General features: G+C 38.5%; 2 protein-coding genes across 3 annotated transcripts; one reads left to right on the top strand and one right to left on the bottom strand.

Annotated features, from left to right (window-relative positions):
- The first annotated feature begins 1,371 nt into the window (after nt 1–1,371).
- Nucleotides 1,372–13,939, top strand: LOC111798408 (DNA-directed RNA polymerase 3B, chloroplastic). 2 transcript variants are annotated; one of them, XM_023681527.2, is made up of 19 exons: nt 1,372–2,226; nt 3,431–3,640; nt 3,732–3,865; nt 4,223–4,292; nt 4,763–4,821; nt 5,011–5,128; nt 5,785–5,898; nt 6,437–6,568; nt 6,972–7,388; nt 7,718–7,768; nt 8,173–8,243; nt 9,289–9,373; nt 9,507–9,659; nt 10,518–10,592; nt 10,679–10,735; nt 11,483–11,530; nt 11,611–11,725; nt 12,035–12,138; nt 13,330–13,939. In XM_023681527.2, exons 1-19 carry the CDS (start codon nt 1,432–1,434, stop codon nt 13,438–13,440), a joined length of 2,919 nt encoding a protein of 972 aa, XP_023537295.2. In that variant the 5' UTR covers nt 1,372–1,431; the 3' UTR covers nt 13,441–13,939. The 2 variants fall into 2 exon arrangements, with proteins under 2 accessions (XP_023537295.2, XP_023537294.2); XM_023681526.2 differs by having other exon boundaries at nt 10,679–10,768.
- A 1,197-nt stretch (nt 13,940–15,136) lies between these two features.
- SCPL29 (serine carboxypeptidase-like 29) lies at nt 15,137–22,779 on the bottom strand. The gene is made up of 10 exons (XM_023681525.2): nt 22,243–22,779; nt 21,699–21,806; nt 20,255–20,350; nt 20,065–20,157; nt 19,799–19,884; nt 19,447–19,704; nt 18,153–18,286; nt 17,167–17,262; nt 16,553–16,658; nt 15,137–15,458 (listed from the first exon to the last, which is right to left on the bottom strand). The coding sequence occupies exons 1-10, from the start codon at nt 22,514–22,516 to the stop codon at nt 15,297–15,299; spliced, it is 1,413 nt and encodes a 470-aa protein (XP_023537293.2). The 5' UTR covers nt 22,517–22,779; the 3' UTR covers nt 15,137–15,296.
- Between the last annotated feature and the right edge of the window lie 1,043 nt (nt 22,780–23,822).

Here is a 23,822-nt window from a genome sequence, read left to right as displayed (position 1 = left end):
ACCTTCTCATATCCATGCTAAGTCATTTACGAATTCTGTACTGGATGACGGGTGCATATACTAACTTCCGACACATGGCGGGCATGCAATGTCGGCACACCCTACCATCCAACATTGTCCTTGAAAGACCCATTTCAAAAGAAGTCACTCGAGACTATTGTCTCGCAACGCTTGCCTACCCTGTGACACATGTAGGTGTCATAGGGTAGCTCGCTTATGCTGCAAGGTCTAGGGTGGTGGAGACTATTGTCTCGCAATGCTCACCTACCCTGTGACACATGTAGGTGCCATAGGGTAGCTCACTTATGCCCGAAGGTTTAGGGTGGTGGATAGCTGACACCATATCTCCCTTTATAGTGCATTTTGAAGTATTTTTTTATCTTTCTAGAGTATACATTTTGATTTTTACTGGTGGTCATACAATCTCATGGTTGCTAAAAAACTTCAACTTTTGAGGTTATGGTCCGGGGCGCTACCCTACCCTCTTCGAACTTGTCTTTAATGCACACTCTTCTTGGTGTGTTGGATGATGCAATGTCCTCCTTATTCGCATCGTGACACTTATCTATTTCAGCCCATACGTGCTCAATTGGGTACTACTTGAGGGTTGTCACCTTGTCTGTAATGGCCCGGATCCACCGCTAGCAGATATTGTTTTCTTTGGACTTTTCCTTTCGGGCTTCCCCTCAAGGCTTTAAAACACATCTGCTAGGGGAAGGTTTCCACACCCTTATAAATGGTGGTTTGTTTTCCTCCCTAACCAATGTGAGACATCACAATCCACCCCCCTTCGGGGTGCTAGCCTTCCTTTCTCCAATCGATGTGGGACCACTGCCAAATTCACCCCCATTTGGGGGCCAACATCCTTACTGGCACACTGCTTCATGTCTATACCCCCATTCGGAGAACAACGAGAAGGCTGACACATTGTCCGGTGTCTGGCTCTGATACCATTTGTAACGCCCCAGATCCACCGCTAGCAGATATTGTCCTCTTTGGGCTTTCCCCTCAAAGGCTTTAAAATACGTATTCCAGGGAAGATTTCCACACTCTTATAAAGGATATAAAGGGTGGTTTGTTCTCCTCTTCAACCAACATGGGATATCACATTGTCAGTCTACCTACCCACGCGCTACTCTCTTCATAGCATAGTTGTAACACTCTCCCTCTACTTAAATTAGTCGTTGTCCTCAATGACTTACTCGGGAATACAATTACATCGTTGGTTGTGACACTCTGACGTCGTTTCGACAACGATTCAAATATCGAACGGAAGGATAAACTCGGTAAAATACACCTGTCCAATGAAAAAAAAAAATAATAATAAAAATAGTCAGCAATGAACGAGGGGTTTAAGTGGGGTTTTATCGGTTCTTCCTCGAGTACACGGTGTTGTCTCTTCCTCAATTCCGTAATTTTATCTTCAACCAAATGCAATCGACAGCCTCCTTCTTCCCAACTCACCAAGCTCTCATCTATGGCGGCAATGCATGGAGGGAACCCATCAAAAGATGCAAATGCCAAAGAAAAACCCATTTATCATTCACCTCATCCTTCAATTCCCTCTCTAATTCCCCTATTTCTTCCGTTTCTTTCCCCATAAACTTCGATTCCACTGCCGAGCCATTACGTCTTCAACCTCCAGCCGATTCAGTTCAGGAAAATTTCACGGAAGCCCTCGATAATTCGATGAATTTGCAGATATCCATGAGCGAAATTCACCAGATTACTCCAGGGGAACCTTGCCAAAGAATCTTCATCCGAGATCCGCCATGGATAGCTTCCTTGTTCCTGAAAGGGCTTTACAAAAGCTTGCAGAAGGGAGTGAAGTTAGAATTTAGGGAAATTGAGAAGAGGAAGTATAATTTGTTGAGGAGGAGGCAGATTAAGGCGGAGACTGAAGCCTGGGAGAAGACGGTTGAGGAGTATAAGGAATTAGAGAGAGAAATGTGCGAAAAGAAATTGGCTCCGAATTTGCCTTATGTGAAGACTTTGTTCTTGGGTTGGTTTGAGCCATTGAAGCAGGCTATAGAGAAGGAGCAAAAAACGCAGCGGAGTAAGAAGCAGAAAGCGGCATTTGCGCCTCATATAGAGCTATTGTCTGCAGAGAAGATGGCGGTTATTGTGATGTATAAGATGATGGGATTGTTGATGGTGGCGCAGCAGGATGGCTGTGTTCTTGTCGTTCAGGCTGCGGTTCAGATTGGTTCTGCTATTGAACAGGAGGTGAGCATTGAAGATCTTATGCTTTCTCTTAAGCTCGAATTTTCTTGAGTAATTACACATAAAACTTATGAGATTGTTATGCTTGAAGTCGTTTGGGACATTTCTAAACTAGTGTAGAGTAGCAATTATACCTCAGACTTGGTAAAATTTTGCTGATAAATTCAACCATGAATGGACTCATAAGAGTAAAGTTTACTTGCAACAGTTTCATAAACTTTAAGAGGGCGGATCGGTAGTTTAAGAGTGGTTGTTATAAAATTTTTGTCTGCTTTTTCAGTTTGTATCATATCCTGAAAATGCCTATGTAACAACCCAAGCCCACCATGAGTAGATATTGTCTTCTTTGGGCTTTCCCTTTCGGGCTCCCCCTCAAGGTGTTAAAACGCGTCTACTAGGGAGAAGTTTCCACACCCTTATAAAGAATGTTTCGTTCCCTTTTCCAACCAACGTGGGATCTCACAATCCACCCCCTTCAGGGCTAGCGTCCTCGCTGGTACTCGTTCCCTTCTCCCATCGATGTGGGACCCCTCAATCTACCCCATTTGGGTCCTAGCGTCCTCGCTAGCACACTGCCTGGTGTCCACCCCCTTTAGGGCTCAACCTCCTCGCTGACACATTGCCCAGTGTTTGGCTCTAATACCATTTGTAACAGCCCAAGCCTATTGCTAGCAGATACTGTCCTCTTTGGACTTTTCCTTTCGGGCTTCCTCTCAAAGTTTTAAAACACGTATGTTAGGGAGAGGTTTCTACACCCTTACAAAGAATGCTTCGTTCCCCTCTCCAACTGATGTGGGATTTCACAACCTCTCTATTCTAATCTTATGGATTTGAGAAGGGGTCGAGCATGATCTTTGTAGAGTTCTGTTTGCCTACTTATTTTATTCATCATGGCAACTATGAGCAGACTGCGGATGTTTTCAACCACAGTGTTTTAATACTAAAGTATCTGGATATTGATATATGTTCAATTTCGTTGCATACGGATTAATAAATTTTATTTTCTCTAATTTGACCATCTTATATTTCCAAGTGAATCTAAAGTAGATTTAACATGTTACCAAACAAGAGTTTTTGAGTTTAAATCACTGTAACTTGACTTCTGCTTTAATGAGTTATTGAACGAAAATTGTTGTTCCGTTACTTCCTAAGCCATTAACATTAAGTAATTGTGCAAGGGGCTTGACTCCTCTCAAATTTAACCCAGGTTAGAATTCAAAGCTTTCTGAAGGCTAGGAGAAATCAGAGAGATAAGGTTCCAGCTGATGCTCCAGCTGATGCTCAGCGTTTGAACGAGGAGAAAGAGCTATTGAGGAAACGAGTTAATAGTCTAATTAGGAGAAGGAGACTGAAAGAGGTGCAAAAGTTGCTGAAAAAAGAAGAGTTTAAGGATTGGGGTCGAGACACCCAGGCGAAGGTTTGTGGCGTCCACCGTATCTTATATGTTTTGACATAAATCAATTGAATACCACATTTAAGGCATTTCTGTACCTGATTAAACTTTGCAGCTAGGAAGTCGTCTCATAGAATTGTTAATTGAATCAGCTTTCATCCAACCTCCAGTTACCCAGTCAGCTGACAGTCCACCTGATATTCGACCTGCATTTTGGCATAAATTTAAACCTGTCGCAAAAACTCCAGGGTGAGTTTTATTTTTCCTGTCCATTTTCGATTTCTTACTGGCTGACAGCCAAGTCACCAAGTAGGGTTCATTTAACCAACCTCCACAGATATGATCATTGGGTTATGCTCAGTAGGTAATGTTTTAGAGAAATGAGTTGGGGGTATTTGGTGCTGGTACTTGTCGTTATCCTTCTTTTGGGTTTCTTTTCCTTTTCCCCCCTTTCTCGATTGGTGAGCTGGGTGGACGGTTGATGATTGGAGTTTAAATGTCAAGTTAAGAGATGGCCGCTGTTTGCCAGGATCAAGTAGCCAACTCTTTACATACTAGCTTTTCTGGAACAGCTTGTCATGCTCCTGCATTTTTTGGTGGTTGTAGGAAGAACATTGTGAAGAATTATGGAGTTATTGAATGCGATCCCATAGTTCTTGCTGGGCTTGACAGAACTGTAAGTTTTCGTTTTTTGTTATATATATTTATCTCTTTCCTTTTTCTAACTTATATTAGCAGATGTCCCCTGAATCTTGTTATGATTTTCTTCCTAGCTACATAGAGATATTAAGCTTAGAAAATTAAAAGAATAAAGTGACCACAGATGAAGCATTCCTTATGGCTACTATGGAAGTAAAAGAACGTCTGGATGAAATATACGACTTAGGCAGTAAAGAAGTGAGCTCTCGACTACATCAGACCAAAAGTTAATTATAACGTCACATTTTGTGCTATCATTTGTAGTGGTGTTATTGCTTGTTTTGCATAAAGAACTCCCCTCTACACGGCAAACTCTTCCATGTTGATAAAACTTACACGGGGTTCTGTTGATAAAACTTATAGGACTATGAATTTGTGTATTAAATGAACGTTTTCTGTTCCCTGAATTTTCTCTTCTAAACTATTATTTTATGTCTTTCCATGCAGGCTAAGCATATGTTAATTCCTTACATCCCTATGTTGATTCCTCCTAAAAAATGGAAGGGGTATGAAGCAAATTAAATAAATGTTCTTTATATTGTATATTTTCTTAGGCTTCTTGCCTTGGTTACTGCATCAAAAGATCCTTTAAATTTGACTAATAAGCGATCATGGAGTGCTTTAAGGCAACAGTAGGCTTGCACCATGTCTTATATTTGCTACTAATCACAAAAATGTAATGGAAAATCTTACAGGTATGATAAAGGTGGGCACTTATTCTTACCTTCGTATGTCATGCGTACTCATGGATCAAGTAGGCAACAAGATGCCCTGAAGAAAATTTCAGGGAAACCGATGCAGAAAGTATTTGAGGTTTGGAAAGCTCGAGTTTCCCTTTTTAACGAACTTGAAATTAGGCACTAGATTCATTTCCTCTTTCCTTCTAATTTTAATTTATTTATTTTTTTACTTTTGCAAGTGTTTGGACCAACTTATGTACACCTCGATTACTCTTATGGGACAATTGTCTAATCTTACCATATTTAGTTGTTAGGAATTTTGTAAGATTTGATATCTAGATGGGTAGCTGCCACGGAGTTTGAACTCATCTCCCATAACCTCTTCACCCTTTTTACACACCCTAGGGCACTGGCCAACCCACGATGATTATTGTGCATTTCTTATTTGAAGCTACGTTTCAACCTAGACTTGGAATTTCAATTTTATTTTTCTGGTCCGAGCTATAAAATTATTCGGCAATTTTACATACAGCAAATGCTTACAATGATATAATTTAATTAATCTAGTTAATGGTTCTTCAAGAGCTTGAACCCATTTAATCATATGCAAGGAAGTATACTAAGTTCTTTCCATACGGAATTACATTGGTAATTTAAATTTGGCAAGACACTTTAGTAGTTTCTATGTGAAATATCACAAATTTTAAAATTTTTCCTTGGCTTATGATTTGTTTGTGTTTCTATCATATATGTAGTTGTCAATCTGATCATGTGCTGAAATAAGTACAGGCTCTGGATATGCTAGGGAGCACCAAGTGGCGGGTCAATAGAAGGGTACTTAGTGTGGTGGAGAGTATTTGGGCGCAAGGTGGCAATACAGCAGGCCTTGTTGATCGCAAAGATGTAAGCTCATGTTCTGCTTTTGAAATATCATCGTCTAATAGGATATCGGTAACGATATTGTTCAGTTTAATGCTAACTTGGATTTCCGTTCATAAGTGGCCATGCTTCCTCTTCTCATATTCTCTTTGCCTATGTATGGTTATGCTTATTAGATGATCAATATTGTTCATTAAATAGTTTTTTTTTTTTTTTTTTTTTTTTATTTATTTATTTATTTTAAATTGTGTTTTTTTTTATCTGTACGAACAACCGAACCTCCATTGATTAAAAAAAAGAAAGATACAAGGGCATACAAAAAACGGAGAGCCCACAAAAAGGAGGCAAATTAAAGCAAGGGCTCCAATCAAGCAAAATAAGACCCAATGAGCAACTACACAAGTTAGAGTGTTGTATAGCTTGTTATATAATGTGAATTGCTGGTAAGAAAATAGGTCTTTAATTATAAACTGACCATTGTTAGGACACATATTCTGCGCGATTTTTGGTTACATGTTTATTATGTGATTGATTGATTCACTCTTCCTTCATTGGTAAGCAGGTTCCTATTCCAGAGAAGCCTCTTGGGGGGGATTTGACAGAAATGCAAGAATGGAAATGGAGCATGAGGAAGGCAAAGAAAATCAACCAAGAGTTGCATTCCCAGCGATGTGATATTGAACTTAAGCTCTCTGTAAGATTCCTTTTCTAAATTTGGAATGGAGAATGACTTTTCGTAAGTTGAGAAACGTAACGTGCTTCCTAGCCTGTTGACTGGATATGAGGTCTGATTAAACGTGCGAAACTGGTTATGCCCTTTCCATCAGCACAAATGTCTTTGTATAGGAAGATCAGTTATTTTCTTTTTTCATCCAAATTGTATAAGATTTTAATCAACATCGAATCCCACTAGCTCTGTGATTATGTTGATTGTTGGATTATTTTGAAGGATGTACTAATTTAAAGAACATTAATCAGTAATTATTATGAAAAAAAATATTAATTAGTAACTATAGAAATCCATCATGTGCTTATACTTTTCGTTATGTGGGAATAATTATTATAAAAAAACTAATCAGTACTTTGCCTTGAGTTAGGTTGCTCGCAAAATGAAGGACGAGGAAGGCTTTTATTACCCTCATAATCTTGATTTCCGTGGCCGAGCATACCCAATGCATCCACATCTGAATCATTTGAGTTCTGATCTTTGTCGAGGAGTTCTTGAGTTTGCTGAAGGACGACCTTTAGGAAAATCTGGTTTACGTTGGCTGAAGATACATTTAGCTAATTTGTATGCTGGTGGTGTTGAAAAACTTTCCTATGACAGACGTCTAGCATTTGTGGATGACCATCTGGATAGCATATTTGATTCTGCTAGTAACCCAGTTAATGGAGATCGTTGGTGGTTGACTGCTGAAGATCCTTTCCAATGCTTGGCTGCTTGTATCAATCTATTCGAAGCCCTAAAGAGCTCATCCCCACACACTGTCATTTCCCATCTGCCAATCCATCAGGTAGGCTTAATCAACACTTGGAAGTAATAGGATAAGACCCAAGCATAAGGAAATCATCTATATTTTATATCTTTTGGAAGGAGCTTACTTCTTTTGTTCCTCGTATTGTAATTTCAAATGAATTTAATATTTATTCTTTTCTTGTTGTTTCATGTTTTCATTAGATTTAGTACCTCCACCTTGTTACCTTCTCATTTTCACAGTTTTGTCTTGATTATCGTCTTTATTTGAACTAGATATCATTTATCTTTTGTTATGTTGCTCGACATCTATTTTTTTTAATTTATTTTTAGCAATGTAATGACAGTTTAAAAGTCATGATTTTTCAGGATGGGTCATGCAATGGCTTACAGCACTATGCAGCTTTGGGAAGAGACACTGTAAGGCCAAATCTATATTTATGTCGCATGAAATTCCTTATGTTCAAAAAATAAAAATTATTTTTAGTAATTCCTCAACTTCGTCATAAATCATCAAATAATATGTTTAGTGATGACGAATTATAATGCGACAATGATAATATCTCGCTTCGGGCTTCAGAGCTCTTTTCTCTTGCATCCATAATTTTATCTTTTTTTTCAGGATTCTCCTCCTTTTCTTTTCTCGTAAATGTTTTACTTTATAGTTACGAGAATTGAGGACCCAGGTTGCCATAAATGCTCCTTCATTTAGGATCTGCATGGATGACGTATAGCAGGAGTCTCTTATTATCAATTTCACGTGGTGTACTTGCTGAAGATGAAAATTTTCTATAACCTAAAAGAGTATGTTTATGGATTTCCAGTTGGAAGCAGCTGCTGTTAACCTAGTTGCTGGAGAAGAATTTGCTGATGTTTACTCAGAAATTGCTGCCAGGTATGTTTGACATCACTGGCATTAGTTGGCGCTATTCTTTTGTGTTATACAATAACTGTCATATCAATGCCCTGTACTTTTCTTTTCCCTGTAAAAAATATTCCTGTTGCTCATGAATCATCACTTAAAACATGAAGCAAATATGCTGGCGGTACTTTTTATGACTCTTTGACTTGTTTGGTTGATTTTTTTTAATCACCGTTTTTCTAATGTTAGCTGGCGCTCTAAAGCATTTTTAGAGGTGTGAGGATCTGGAGGATTTCTGGGATTTAGTTGATTCCTAGTGTTGAGCCAGTTTTGTGATGTCCCACATTGGTTAGGGAGGAGAACAAACCACCATTTATAAGGGTGTGGAAACCTTCCCCTAGTAGACGCGTTTTAAAGCCTTGAGGGGAAGCCTGAAAGGGAAAGCCCAAAGAGGACAATATCTGCTAGCGGTGGATCTGGGTCGTTACAAATGGTATCAGAGCCAGACACCGGACGATGTGCCAGCCTTCTCACTGTTCCCCGAAGGGGGGTAGACACGAGATAGTGTGCCAGTAAGGACGCTGGGCCCCAAAGGAGGGTAGATTTGGGGGCGATCCCACATCGATTGGAGGAAGGAAAGAGTGCCAGCGCGGACGCTGGGTCCCGAAGGGGGGTGGATTGTGATGTCCCACATTGGTTGGGGAGGAGAACAAACCACCATTTATAAGGGTGTGGAAACCTTCCCCTAGCAGACGCGTTTTAAAGCCTTGAGGGGAAGCCCGAAAGGAAAAGCCCAAAGAGGACAATATCTGCTAGCGGTGGATCTGGGTCGTTACAAGTTTACAAGTTTAATCTCCGATCATTTTTGTAATTTCAATTCCCTTTCAATTTTAGTCTAGTGGGGAGTGCCCTTGTATAACTTCCTTGGGAGATTGTTTATCTTCTCTTTGTACAGCTTTCTTTGTAAAATTCAGTTTCTTACAAGGAAAAAGTGGTTAGCTACCTTATAATGCGTGTATTTGGAGTGAAATTGCATCGAATAGAAACCAAAATCATGACTTCTATTATTGGTTAACAGGGTTCACGATATCATGATCAGAGATGGTAACAAGGATCCAACGACAAATCCAAATGCTTTACTAGCTAAGATCCTAATTGATCAGGTTCATCTTTCTTGACTTAGCTGCAAAGCTGCATGAATTTCCCCTAGAAAATGGATGTTGATTTTTAATTTTTTTTTTCTTGTTGACCTATGTACGTACATTTTGAACTAATATATCTTTTTGAGGCTTTCAGGTTGATCGCAAACTGGTGAAACAGACAGTGATGACTTCTGTATATGGTGTCACTTATGTTGGAGCTCGTGAACAAATTAAAAGAAGACTAGAGGAGAAGGGCATCATTTCTGATGATAGACTACTATTTAGAGCTGCCTGTTATGCTGCTAAGGTGAGTAACTTACTAATTACAGACTCGTTCTTATATGGAGGGATGACTGTTGTTATTTTTTTATTAGAATTTCTTTCATGTGTAATCAGAATATAAGACTTTTGTGAACCTCTTTGTTAGGGAATATTTGTTAGAAAAGAGTGAAATTAGTCAATCATCTTAATTTGTCTGCTGAAAACTTTGACAACCTTAATTTTTCTTCGTTGTCCCTAGCTTACAAAATTTTGAATACTTGCTAAGAAAAGGAAAAAACGAAAAATATTAGACATAGGTTGAGGACGTGTCTCTGCATATCGCTGTCTCTTCAAAATTTATCATAAATATAACTTGGATGAAGACTCTTGATTGTGAGATCCCACATCGGTTGGGAGGAGAACGAAAAATTCTTTATAAGGGTGTGGAAACCTCTCTCTGAAGGGGGGTAGATTGTGAGATCCCACATCGGTTGGGGAGGAGAACGAAACATTCTTTATAAGGGTGTGGAAACCTCTCCTTAGCAGACACATTTTAAAAACCTTGATGGGAAGCCCGAAAGGAAAAACCCAAAGAGGACAATATCTGCTAGCGGTGGGCTTGGACTGTTACACCTAGCCATTGATCATCCATTGTTATTTTACTTCTCCTTGCTGGTCTGGTTACTTTCTGGGAAGTTTCACTTACCCCCTTGCTATTGGATATATCCTTATGCTAGTCTCTCAACGATCCTCTATCTAGTGGTTTTGTGGTAAAGTGAGACTTACATGAAGGAATGTGAGTCGGTGCTAAGCAATTGTCTTCTTTTGTCCAGAGAGAAATAACAGAATATTTCAGGGTCAGTTTCAGAATATATGTCTCATAGTCTTATTCCCTTTTCTGTAGGTGACGTTGGCTGCACTTGGAGAAATATTTGAAGCTGCACGTGGGATAATGAGTTGGCTTGGTGATTGTGCTAAGGTATGCCACTCAGACTTGTTCTTAGCAGCAGGTTATGTCATACTTTGAAACTTCTGTTCTAATTGTTAAATACGTCACTCTTGCAGGTGATTGCTGCTGATAATCAGCCTGTGCGTTGGACTACCCCTCTTGGTCTTCCTGTGGTACAACCTTACTATAAAAGTGAACGGCATCTTGTGAGACACTGCTTTGTGGAATCTTTTTCCAGAAATCAATACAACTTTTGATTTGTAGACAAGATGTGGGAGCACCTTCACCGAACGTGCTCATAGAAACCCCATCTATGAGACCCCACATCGGTTGGAGAGGGAGACAACGCATTCCTTATAAGAGTGTAGAAATCTCTCCCTAACAGACACGTTTTAAAACCGAAAGGGAAAGCCCAAAGAGGACAATATCTGTTAGCGGTTAGCTTAGACTATTACAAATGGTATCAGAGCTAGGCACCGGGCGGTGTGCCAGCGAGGACGTTGGGCTCCCAAGGGGGGTGGATTGTGAGATCCCACATCGGTTGGAGAGGGGAACAAAACATTCCTTATAAGGGTGTGGAAGCCTCTCCCGAACAGACGTGTTTTAAAACCTTGAGGGGAAGCTCGAAAGGGAGGCACCGGGCGGTGTGCCAGCGAGGACGTTGGGCTCCCAAGGGGGGTGGATTGTGAGATCCCACCTCGGTTGGAGAGGGGAACAAAACATTCCTTATAAGGGTGTGGAAGCCTCTCCCGAACAGACGTGTTTTAAAACCTTGAGGGGAAGCTCGAAAGGGAAACCCAAAGAGGACAATATCTGCTAGCGGTGGGTTTGGGCTGTTACAATTATTTGTAACCTTCTTGTTATTTAATAAATAGTTCATAGAGGAAGACGGAGTAATGAGTCTTTTTGTTGTGCTGCAGATTAGGACATCGCTTCAAGTTTTGGCTTTGCGACGAGAGGGTAACTCGGTAAGCTTGCCACTCTTCTCGAATCATATGAAACTCTTCAGATTTGCACTTATCTTATTTGATTGTTGCATTATTTCCAGGTGGATGTTCGAAAGCAGAGAACTGCATTTCCTCCCAATTTTGTACACTCACTGGATGGTTCACATATGATGCTCACTGCTCTTGCCTGTAGGGATGCTGGCTTACGTTTTGCAGGTTAGTTTCTTGAGTCTATCAAAACAAAGCTTCGAGTCCTCGACCATTGAATATATCTTCACATTGGCACAGGACATGTATAATTTTTATTGCAATTCCAAATGTCTTAAAACTCGTCCAAATAATGCACCGATTTCCGGTGGCATGCTCTTTGACCAAAGAATCGATAGCCTGTGGACCTTATTTTTAAGTGAAATGTTGTCACTGATTCAACTATTTCTTTCTTCTAAATGGTCTTGGAGAACAATATCTATCAAGAATCAAAATCTGTTGATAATACTCTCACCTAGCCAAGTACTTGTGTTTCAGGGGTGCATGATTCCTTCTGGACACATGCCTGTGATGTGGACCAAATGAATCTGATACTAAGGGAAAAATTTGTGGAGCTTTATAATATGCCAGTTCTTGAAACTGTAAGTATTTAGCTTCTAAATGCTAAGAACTATCTGCTATTGAGAAAATCTGTCTATGCCTATATGTGTGTTGCTTCAGTCCCCATACTTTAGGATCCATTTTTACGGTTCGATCTTTTTTGACAACGTTCTTCTCCTATCTCGGTGTGAACTGAAATCACTTTTTTCCTCGAATAGTATTTCTTCACTTTTGACCAATAGGAGATGTTTATTTTAACCCGGAAATTTTGGGCTGAAGATCAGCATATAGATTTTGTCTTCTTTGGTCGGTGAATCTCCAATCCTTCTAACTCTATTACCTGATCTGCTATCTTCGTAAATAAGTGAAGGAATCCCTTTTTACTTCCTCATATCCATCCCATATCGGGCCAGAAAGGGAAAGAAATGGAGTGGTAGTTTTCTTCACTTTTGACCAATAGGAGATGTTTATTTTAACTTGGAGATTTTGGGCCGAAGATCAGCGTAGATTTTGTCTATTTTGGTCGGTGAATCTCCGATCCTTCTGACTCTATTACTTGACTTGCTATCCTCGTAAATAGGTGAAGGAATCCGTTTTTACTTCCTCATATCTTCCCATATCGGGCAAGAAAAGGAAAGAAAGGGTGCAGTGGTTTTCTTCACTTTGACCAATAGGAGATGTTTATTTTAACCCGGAATTTTGGGCCGAAGTTCATCATATAGATTTTGTCTTCTTTGGTCGGTGAATCTCCAGTCCTTCTGACTCTATTACCTAACCTACTATCCTCGTAAATAGAAGGAATCCCCTTTTACTTCCTCATATCCATCCCACATCGGGCGAAAAAAGGAAAAAAAGGGAGCAGTAGTTTTCTTCACTTTTGACCCATAGGAGATGTTTATTTTAACCCGGAGATTTCGGGCCAAAGATCAACACATATTTTGTCTTCTTTGGTCGGTGAATCTCCGGTCTTTCTGACTCTATTACCTGACTTGCTATCCTCGTAAATAAATGAAGGAATCCCTTTTTACTTCCTCATATCTATCCCACATCGGGCGGGAAAAGGAAAGAAAGGGAACGGTAGGAAAAAGATGTGGACACGTGACAAAAGTTGATAGTTTACACTTATTTCTCGACCTGCTAGTTTCGATTTGTGAACTTTTTCTTGATTTGAAAGGCTTCCCATACTGCCACATGCATTATTTACCTTAAAAGCTATATTGTTTTCTCACCAGTTGCTCGAAGACTTTGAAACAACATATCCAGGATTGACGTTCCCTCCCCTCCCTGAAAGAGGCAATTTTGACTTGCGAGAGGTTCTTAAATCTCGTTACTTCTTCAACTGATTCTTCTTGGTCCAACACCAATAAGGTTTAGTCAAAACATATATAGGAAACAACTTTGAATAGTAGATGCAAAGTTGATACAAGAAACACGAGCAACGCCCGAGACGCTTCTATTACGGCAGGAATAGTGAAAGCATTCCAATTTATTGCTCGCCGGTCTCGCTCTGTAACCCTGTCACCACTCCCTAACTCAGCTACGAGCTGACAATGGTTCAGCCAAGGTCGAGATCGACACTCGAGCAGGTACCTCTGAGTTCTGACCTCGAGGGTTCGTTTTCATGCTGCAGATGAGTATTCATTCCCCCATATTCTCTGTATAAACTTTTGTTTTTTTGTATGATTAGAAAGGAAATGTATGTAAGTTATTAGAAGCCTAAATTTTAAAATAGAAAGGAATGTAAGTTATTGGAAGGCTTCATTTTGTCTGTGTATAGGTTCTTCCTAGTGAACTCTATAATATTATTCTTTCAATAATTAGAGCAAGATATCTTTTTGATCCCTTGTTTGATTTAGTTTTGTCAATTCTAGCACAGCTTTTATTAGTAGCCTTAATCTTTGGGCCTTTTTTGAATTTGGTCCTTTATGGTTCAACATTTTTCAATTATACCATTTTGTTTGATTTTGGATGTCTTAATTGTCGATGAGGAGTTCATAAGTGTAACAGTTTAAGCTCACTTCTAGCAGATATTGTCCTGTTTGAGTTTTTTCTTTCGGGCTTCCCCTTGAAGTTTTTAAAATGCGTGAGGGAAAGCAAATGTGTGAGGGAAAGCTTGAGGGGAAATTCAAAGAGGACAATATCTGCTCGCGGTGGGCTTGGACTGTTACAATAAGATTTGGAACCATCGTAATTCCATAACAACTCCAAAACCCCCTGCCACTAATCAAGCAGACTAAAATTTACTTAGTAAGTAGCACGCTTGGTGGCTCTCAAACATACACTTCTAACTTTAACGATGGTATGATTATAACGATGTGTCTTGCTTATAACCATGGTACATTGAAGAAATATGTAATGTTATGGCAAGTCTTTAAGCTATTTGCTTCGGTTACTTCGACAATTGAATTTTCTCTATAAAGTCATGACTCAAACAAGAGATAAGGCTTGTGGGAGCTTCTAGAAAGACAATCTCCCACGGATCGGAGAAAGAGAATAGAGAATTCTCCACTCTTTATAGACTTACTCGAACTTAAAAGAGATAATTTAAAATTATTTCTCAAATTTCAAATCTCGTCATTTTTCTTATGGGTGGGAGATGGCATTTTGCAATTCTTCCATATCAATTCTCGTAATTTTACTTTTTTTTTTTTTTGAACTTATTATTTCTTGGTTTTGTTTAAATTTATTATTTTTTGAAATTATTAGTTTCATTAACAAATCTATTAGTGATGATTCAAGCATCTATTCCATCCTTTGAGAGATTTAAAATTTTCACCGTACATCTATTTCACTATGTAAAAAAAGTTTTAATCTCCGCTTGAATTTCCAAACAATACTATCTTTTTATTTTTTTATTACGACTTTCCCACCTTTTAAATGGCAACCGGACAGTTCAATTGAATTATATGAAACAAAACTAAATTCAATAATAATAATAATAATAATAATAATAAAACTCCATTTCATCATCAATCACCAAAAATCAATGAAAAGTTGAGAAGAAAGCAAATAAGAAGAAATCATTCCAATCTATATCCATATTGTCTAACCCAATGGCATCTTTATTGATATTAACTTGAAAATCAATGCCCATGTTGAACAAGTAATGGCTTCGCAAATAAGAACTCTCCTCCACTCATTACATTCCAACAATGAACAATGAACAATGAACAGAAAAGGAGCTTTCAAGCTTTTTTTTTTAAGTGTCACTGTGGAGCTGAAGGGCTGGGAGTGCGTTCCCTGCTAGAAAGGCTTTGATGAGTTGGAGAGCCAGTTTTGGTTTGTGCAAAGGGACCTCATGGCCTGCTCCTCTCACTGACACAAGGTTTAGCCCTTCATATTCTTGAATCCATCCTCCAACCTGTTCATCACACCCAACTAATCTCATTTGATTTCTATCATCTTTTTACCTCCCGACTCAACTCGATGTCTCGAGGTCAGCTAGGTGTCGGGTAAGTAATGACTACGAGTATGTAGAGATGTTTACAAGTTTAAGGGTCTTAATAGCTTCTTCAAACTATGATTATGCTATGCATGACTAAAGAAAGATTCACATAGGATTAACAAATGATAGATGAAAAGAAGAAATGATAATGAACAAGAATGAAAAGTTTTGATTCCTTTAAAAATTCAATGAAAGTGGATAATAGGCTCTCTCAATTGAAAAAGAAAAAGAAAAGTAGATATTGTCTCTTTGGGCTTTCCCTCAAGATTTTTAAAACGTGTTTGCTAGGAGAGCTTTCCACACCCTTATAAAGAATGTTCCTTTCTCCTCTCCAACCGATATGAGATCTCACAATCCACCCCGCTTTGGGGTCCAGTGTCCTTGCTGGCCCTCGTTCTCTTCTCCAATAGATGTGGGACCCCCAATCCACCCTCCCCCCTCGAGGACCAGCATCTTTGCTGGCACATCACTCGGTGTCTGGCTTTGATACCATTTGTAATGACCCAAGTCCACCGCTAGCAAATATTGTCCTCTTTAGACTTTCCCTTACAGACTTTCCCTCAAAGTTTTTAAAACACGTCTTGGGAGAGGTTTCCACACCCTTACAACGAAGAACGACCGATGTTCTTAAAATTTTAATCTCCTAAACTAGCCCAATCCATTGCTTTGTCCTCCCAAAAACAAAATTTCACTAAATGGAAACATAAATAAATTTCAGAAGTTTTTCAGTGCATTCCTCATTGTAGTTGAAGTTATTGAAAATCATATTCTGATGTCCTTTAAGTATTTTCTTCATTATATTTGAAGTTATTTCATTGAAAAATGCCTTTTTTTAAGTATCATATATCCTCAACAGACAAGAACAGAAGGCAGATGAGAATATGAACATGAATCCTAAGAGATTTTCAAACTAAAAACAGTTTTTAAGGTATCACTAAAAGTACTTTCTGGAAAAGTGCTGCAGACATTGAGTTATATGCATATGAAGTTCTTGATAATGAGTGTTTTACCTGGCCATTATCATACCAAGCACGCCAATGTCCAATTACTGGAAGGTTAAGGGCGTCGATACTGTAACGGGTAGATGTGATTGGGAGTATAGAATCAGTGTCACCACTGTAACAAAGAAACACAAACCAATATTCAAAGTTTGTACAATAAACAATGATGGATGATTCAGAAACTGGAGCAGCAACAAACAAAATAGTCATAATAATCATAATAATAATCCCAAAAACAGTTTTTCAGAGAACATTCATCATTAGTTTAATAAGAAATATAAGATATCATGAACGTGTAATAATCCCAAAAGGAGGATATTGATAGTCCTACAATAAAAGAAGAAAATAACTAATTAAATCTAAAATACCAATTAAGCAATAAATAATCTAAAATTAATGACTAAATGCTGGAAAATTATTCAATGTGGCAATCCTACTCTAACCATCGGATGCACGGCCTACTATAACTTTTAACTGTCAGTCTCACGATTTTAAAATGTGTATGTTAGAGAGGTTTTCACACCCTTTTAAGAAATGCTTCATTCTCCTCTCCAACGAACGTGAGATCTCACAATCGATGTGAAAGCATAAATTAATTGAAGACTTTAAATTTCAAGACGAACCTGAACACCCAAATACGAAGTCCTGCTTGTATCAGCTCCCGATATATGTCCAGAACTGAGCCAGCAGAATCCTTCCAATTAAGGTTAACGAACTCACTGTGACCATTAAGAGTTCCATCAAACACTTATAAGAATAGCATCCTTGCTTGAGAATAATGTTATCAAGGAAAGAAGTAAGCCCACTTTTGCAAGAAAAATAAATTATTTGCTTTCTATAAAAAAAACCTGTTCGCGTTATGTGCACTTTTATCAAACCTGTTTATGTAACCGCCCAAGTCCATCCTCTTTGGGCTTTCTCTTTTGGGATTTCCCTTAAGGTTTTAAAACGTGTCTATAAGGGGAGGTTTTCACACCCTTATAAAGGTTGTTTTGTTCTCCTCCCCAACCGATGTGGGATTTCACAGTTTATATCAACATTGGGCAAAGAATATATGAGACACTTAGTGGCTCATTATTCAACTTCATTAACTGTTACTGTTTAGTAATCTTAAGTGGCCAAAAAAATAAAAAGATCTTCAATAGAGCTACATTCGGCTATGGACCTATCTATTACTCAAGAACAACCAATTTCACATAGTTAAATTGGTTAAAGCATTATAATATAGAAAAAATCCAAATATCTCCAAGTGAAAAATATAACAATTTTTAAAATTTTAAATCTTTGTTACTTCTTAGAGCTGGCTTTAGTGGGATGGGGAGGAGAACGAAACATTCTTTATAAGGATGTGGGAACCTCCCCTAGTAGACACGTTTTAAAAACTTTCAAAGAAACCCCAATAGAGAAAACCCAAAAAGGACAATATTTGCTAGAGGTGAGCTTGGACCGTTACGGTGAAAGCCTATATGGAGATTAGTTCATGTTAATAGTTATATTTACTTCATGAAATTTATATCTAATACGGGATTTCTTATTATAACTGGTTTATCTAGAAATATATATACGAAATGCTACCACAAATTTTATAGTTGTTCTTAAGATGTTGTACCTGCAGGTATCCCATTTAGATGGAGCATACTTAGGATCAACATGAAGCGCCTGTTGAACTTCAGGTAGATTGAAGTATGCAACCGCGTGCTTCTCAGTGCAGGGATCATAGCGTTCACCAACACGTCCAATCCTCTAAGAAACACAGTTACAGTAAATTAATGGATGTAAAAACTTCAATAATCAATATCATTTACAGAAAACCTCTCTCCACTATACTTATGATAGCTTATAATACTGAAAGATTAATACAAATATTGAGAAAAACAGGAAAACTAGAATCTTGAGGATATTTCAGAAAATTCCAACTGGATCACTTACCAAAATCTTGAGCTAATTCAGGGTATGGTTAGAACTTAGAAGGGTAAATTTAATGAAGTAGAAGATTAGCAAGTCACCCCACTGGGGCATTATCTAGAAATTATATGTGATTAGCAATTTATGTGCCACCAGGAGGCCTTCCTGCTTGATGTAAATTGACAAAAATGAATTTATACCGAAAATTTGTTGAATCAATTAAACCCCTAAACGAATAATTGTACCAATTAAACCTGAACTTCTGTAAGAATATCAAATTATATTCTCGGTTAGATTTAGTTTAAAAAATGTTTATGCACATGTTATGACACAGCGCATGCCCACCGCTAGCTGATATTGTCCTCTTTGGGCTTTCCCTTTCGGGTTTCCTCTTAAAGCTTTAAAACGCGTCTGCTAGGAAAAAGTTTCCAAACCCTTATAAAGGGTGTTTCGTTCTCCTCCCCAACCGATGTGGGATCTCAAATTAGACACGAGGCGGTGTGCCAATAAGGATGCTAGGTCCCGAAGGAGGGTGGATTTGGTAGGGGTCCCCCATTCGATTGGAGAGAAGAACGAGTGCCAACGAGGACGCTGGGCCCTGAAAGGGGGTGGATTGTGAGATCCCACATTGGTTGGAGAGGAGAACGAAACACCCTTTATAAGGGTGTGGAAACCTTTCCCTAGCAGACGCGTTTTAAAGATTTGAGAGTAAGTCCGAAAGGGAAAGCCCAAAAAGGACAATATCTGCCAGCGGTGAGCTTGGGCTGTTACAGTATGAGACTTAAAACTCCTAACTTTCATACGTAAACCAATTTAGACCTTGCATTGACGATATAAAAATGAAGGGTATATGTATGAACGATTTTCAAATAGAGGGTCTAAATAGGTTCAATTATAAAAGTTTAGGGGTACATGTTAGCTCCAATACTTCATTCATGTTCTTGTTGTATTGCAACCAAGGAAAAACAAAAAACTAATACATTGATCAGTAAACTCACATGCATTCGGCTTCGTAGGCGATTCGAAGAGAGATCAGAGCATGGAGGAGTGAAGATGCTATAAGGGTCGATGTTTCCGATTTCTTTATCGACCATCTCAAGTATCTCGTCACAAGATTCTGAGGGATGTACAAAAGATTGATTTGCACATACTAGATTAAGTTGCTTGTATGTTTGATCAGAAATCAAACCCGTTGACCACAAAAATTCAAAAACTCCCACATGATCATAATGATCGTCAAAAAGAGCATTGCCTACCTACATGAGTAATACATAGAAGTGAATATAATAACCTTACATAGTACTTTATATTACTATAAACTTCAATTTTGTGAGAGGAAGATGCAAATACCATATAGCCCTTAAGATTGATGGATTTTTCCTTGGATAGAAGGTTGTTCCTTACAATAGCTTGACTTAGCTGAGGAATATAATGCCCTGCATATTCATTTCATTCAAAATGAAAGAGATAAACAACTAAAAGAAACTAATGGGGTGAGAACAAATTACAAAAAAAAGGAATGGAAAGAGAAGAAACCAATCATTTTGATATGAATACATGAAGATAAAAACTAAGTTATTTTAAGTAAAAAATTGGAACAATGATTTTCTCCTTACCCCCATAGCTCTCTCCTGTAATATAAAAATCTCTTCCTTTGAATTGGGGAAAGCGTTCAACCCACTTCAATAAGAAAACCAGAGAATCCTCGGCTAAGAAATAAGAAGTTGAAACATAATCAAATTAGTGGCTCTGCAGTGACATAATAGGTCCATTCAAAGCAGGTACTACATGTTGTCTAAGTATTACCTGTTCTTTTATCTCCATTGTTCATCAAATCTGAAGATGTGTTTGAATACGAAAAACCAACCCCAACAGGAGAATCGAGAAATAAAACGTTGGCAACTGTAAAAGATAATGTATATAGGTGAGAAGCATGAAAAGTTTTATTTAACTATTCAAAGTAGAACACTTTTGAGGTACTTCCTACGAATTGATATTGTCAATGAGCTAAAAGGTATGAGAGAGCCTCACACGAGCACAAGCATAGCCAATATCATAGAGGGTAGATTTCCCTTTATGCATTTTCTAAGATAAAATTGACTATTGAACTCTTAACAATATACTGAAATTACAATATCATACAAAGTCAACCCCAGTAAAAAAGTCAGCTCGTGATAAAGTGTAACAGCCCAAGCTCACCACTAGCAGATATTGTGTTCTTTGGGCTTTCTCTTCCGCGCTTCCCCTCAAGGTTTTTAAAATGTGTCTGCTAGGGAGATGTTTCCACACCCTTACAAGGAATGTTTCGTTCCCTTCTCCAACCGATGTGGGATCTCACAATCCACTCCTTTGGGGGCCCAACGTCCTCGCTGGCATACCACCCGGTGTCTGGCTCTGATACCATTTGTAACAGTCCAAGCCCACCACTAGCAGATATTGTCCTCTTTGGACTTTCCCTTCCGAGCTTCCCCTCAAGGTTTTTAAAATGCATTTGCTAGGGAGAGGTTTCCACACCCTTACAAGGAATGTTTCGTTCCCCTCTCTAAACGATGTGGGATCTCACAATCCACCTCCTTGGGGGCCACATCCCGTTGGCATACCGCTTGGTGTCTGGCTCTGATACCATTTGTAACAGCCCAAACTCACCGCTAGCAGATACTGTCCTCTTTGGGCTTTTCCTTCTGAGCTTCCCCTTAAAGTTTTTAAAAGGCACCTGCTAGAGAGAGGTTTCCACGCCCTTACAAGGAATGCTTCATTCCCCTCTTCAACAAATGGGGGATCTCACAATCCACCCCTCTTGGGGGCCAGCGTCCTCGCTAGCACACTACCTGGTGTCTGGCTCTGATACTATTTGTAACATCTTAGCCACCACTAGCAGATACTATCCTCTTTGGGCTTTCCCTTCAAGGCTTCCCCTCAAGGTTTTTAAAACGCATTTGCTAGGGAGAAGTTTTCACACCCTTACAAGGATTAGTTCGTTCCCCTCTCCAACCAACATGGGATCTCACATAAATTGTTTGTTATAAAACTGTCTCATATTTATATTAATCATCTAGATGCTCATGCAACATTACAAGGAAGAATAGACAACCGAACATAAAGACTGAACAATTTGTTTCATAAATGAATACTCTAACACAATAACTGTACCTACTCATTGTAATCAGTTAATTTCAAAATTAGAGGGAAGAGGATCGAAGAAGAAAGGGAGAAATAAACCAATATACATGTGTGTTCTTGCAAATCTTACCTTCATTCCAAGAATAAGGGTTCCAGCGAAGGGATTTCCCATCAGCATTAATGAGAAGTGGGCCTATTTCTATTGCCTCACCAAAAGCAATTGATGAACATCCAGGTCCTACGAAAACAATCCAAGATTATACAACTCATTTCAAACTGATTAATACAACCAATACAAATTATCTTAGAACAGAAGAACAGAGCATTTTTTCCACTCCTGCTATTCAATCATCTTACATACACAAAATTCTCATATTAATTTATCTGAAGAAAAGACATTAGATTTGTTAATTCAACACTAAATCCAAAATCTTAAACTAATGAGCACTAAATTTAAGATTATATATTGCCATCTTGTAAGTTTGAACGAGACCCAATGAACAGTTACCAATATTAATCAGTGTAGAGATTTAAACAGAGACCTTCAACATTAAATCCAATAGTTTAATCGGATGAGTTATCGTAAATTTAATCTTATATCTGTAATTCAGCTCTAATTCAACAATTAAAGAGCTCAAAGTAAAACTCCAAGGGAGATAGTTTAAGTAAAGAACCTCCATTAAGCCATAGAACAAGAGGTTTATCGGCAGAGTCCTCAACAGCCTCAAAAAACCAGTAGAACAGAGCTCTCCCTGAATCCTCATTAACAGTGACATAACCAGAATAGTGAGTAAAGTTGACCACAAAGTTCTGACCCGGAAGCTCCCCGACCTTATCCTGTTCCTGCCGGAGAAGAGGATTTTCCAAAGAAATTGGAGCACCAAAACCCAGATGGAGAAAACCGAAAATGGCGAAGATCTGGACCAAAAACACGGTTGGCCGATCCATTGCGATGAAGCTCGATTCGCCTTGACAATGGCGGAAGAAGGAGTGCCTTGAAATGCGGAAATGGATGGAAATTTGAAAGGGGAAGAATGAGGAAGATCAAGATGATGGGAAATGATTACTCCCCACTCCTTTTTCGTTGGGGATTTCTGACAATCCGTTGTTGGTGCACCAATGAACAGCTTTGATCAGAGCACACTCTGTATTTGGTATGGCATTCGTAATCATTTCTTCAGTTTTTGACGATTTGATTCAGCGTAGCTGATTCTGAACGGATGTGATTGAGAGAGAGAAGAGCTTTGAGAACCACGACGAATTTGGATTATCTTTCAAGAAATATCTTCCCTTTTTTAATATAGATATTTTAATTATTTTGATAATAAAATTTTCACTAAAATTATTTTTATTAATTTTATTAAATAATTGAAGTTAGGTTGGTTCGAGTTGTTCGACTCACCCTCCGTGGACGAACCTTGCGGAGGAACCCTTAGGTTTTTGGGCATTGGATTCTCACCAATGTTTGCGTTACTCAAGTCGACATTCTCGCTTCCGCTTCGTCCACCACTGCTCGCGCGGGTGCTTCCCTCTACCGATGCATTTTTACATCCCACAGCTACGGCAGATCGCTTAGCCTCATTCATCTTCAGCGCAAGAGCACTCGATCAGTGAGCTATTGCACTCTTTCAAGGGTGGCTACTTCTAGGCAAACCTACGGAGTAATTTATTCAAAAAATTTATTTTTAATAAAAGTAAAATATTAATACATAAAATATCATTTTATTTATTTTTAAATATTAAATTAATATTTTTTAATTTACTTTAATCTCATCCAACTTAAATATTCGATAACTCAGTCCAAATTGTATGGATTGAGTTGGGTTTATCGACAGATTATCGGGTCTTTTGAATATCCCTAGAATAAACATCAAAGTACAATGATAAAAACCCTCGAAAATAGTTGCATAGTTTGATTTTAGCTTATCTCGTAAGGTTGGTTGGGCTATTTTTTGACTGCACATGAGCACGTCGGGTGAGGCGATGGGATGGTTGAGTGTTTATTTGCCACCTTGTGGTCGCTTCCGTCAATATGGAAGAAGACTAAGAAGAAGACCACGAATTTGCATTGGATTTGGCAATCGTATCAACCATTGAAATTTGTAGTATCTGAATCAACAATGACATTTGTAACGATGCCGTTGAAAAGCAGACCATTACATAGATACAAAGGAAAAAAATTCAATAAAAATATCCGCGTTTAAAACATAACATATAAAGACATATCAAAGGACATATACAGATAGACACGAGA

This window comes from Cucurbita pepo, chromosome 7 (assembly GCF_057944985.1).
Source record: "Cucurbita pepo subsp. pepo isolate OVF chromosome 7, ASM5794498v1, whole genome shotgun sequence".
Classification (NCBI taxonomy): domain Eukaryota; kingdom Viridiplantae; phylum Streptophyta; class Magnoliopsida; order Cucurbitales; family Cucurbitaceae; genus Cucurbita; species Cucurbita pepo.
This window is presented reverse-complemented; position numbering and strand designations above follow the sequence as displayed.

Bases quoted from the DNA above. Each gene is read 5' to 3' on its own strand.
- LOC111798408 (XM_023681526.2), top strand. From the start codon at position 1,432: ATGCAATCGACAGCCTCCTTCTTCCCAACTCACCAAGCTCTCATCTAT. The intron at 2,227-3,430 runs GTGAGCATTGAA...AATTTAACCCAG, and splicing joins GTTCTGCTATTGAACAGGAG to GTTAGAATTCAAAGCTTTCT. The intron at 11,531-11,610 runs GTAAGCTTGCCA...CATTATTTCCAG, and splicing joins TGCGACGAGAGGGTAACTCG to GTGGATGTTCGAAAGCAGAG.
- SCPL29 (XM_023681525.2), bottom strand. From the start codon at position 22,516: ATGGATCGGCCAACCGTGTTTTTGGTCCAGATCTTCGCCATTTTCGGT. The intron at 20,351-21,698 runs GTAAGATTTGCA...TATCTTTTACAG, and splicing joins CCCTTATTCTTGGAATGAAG to TTGCCAACGTTTTATTTCTC. The intron at 19,885-20,064 runs GTAAGGAGAAAA...ATGAATATGCAG, and splicing joins TACAGGAGAGAGCTATGGGG to GGCATTATATTCCTCAGCTA.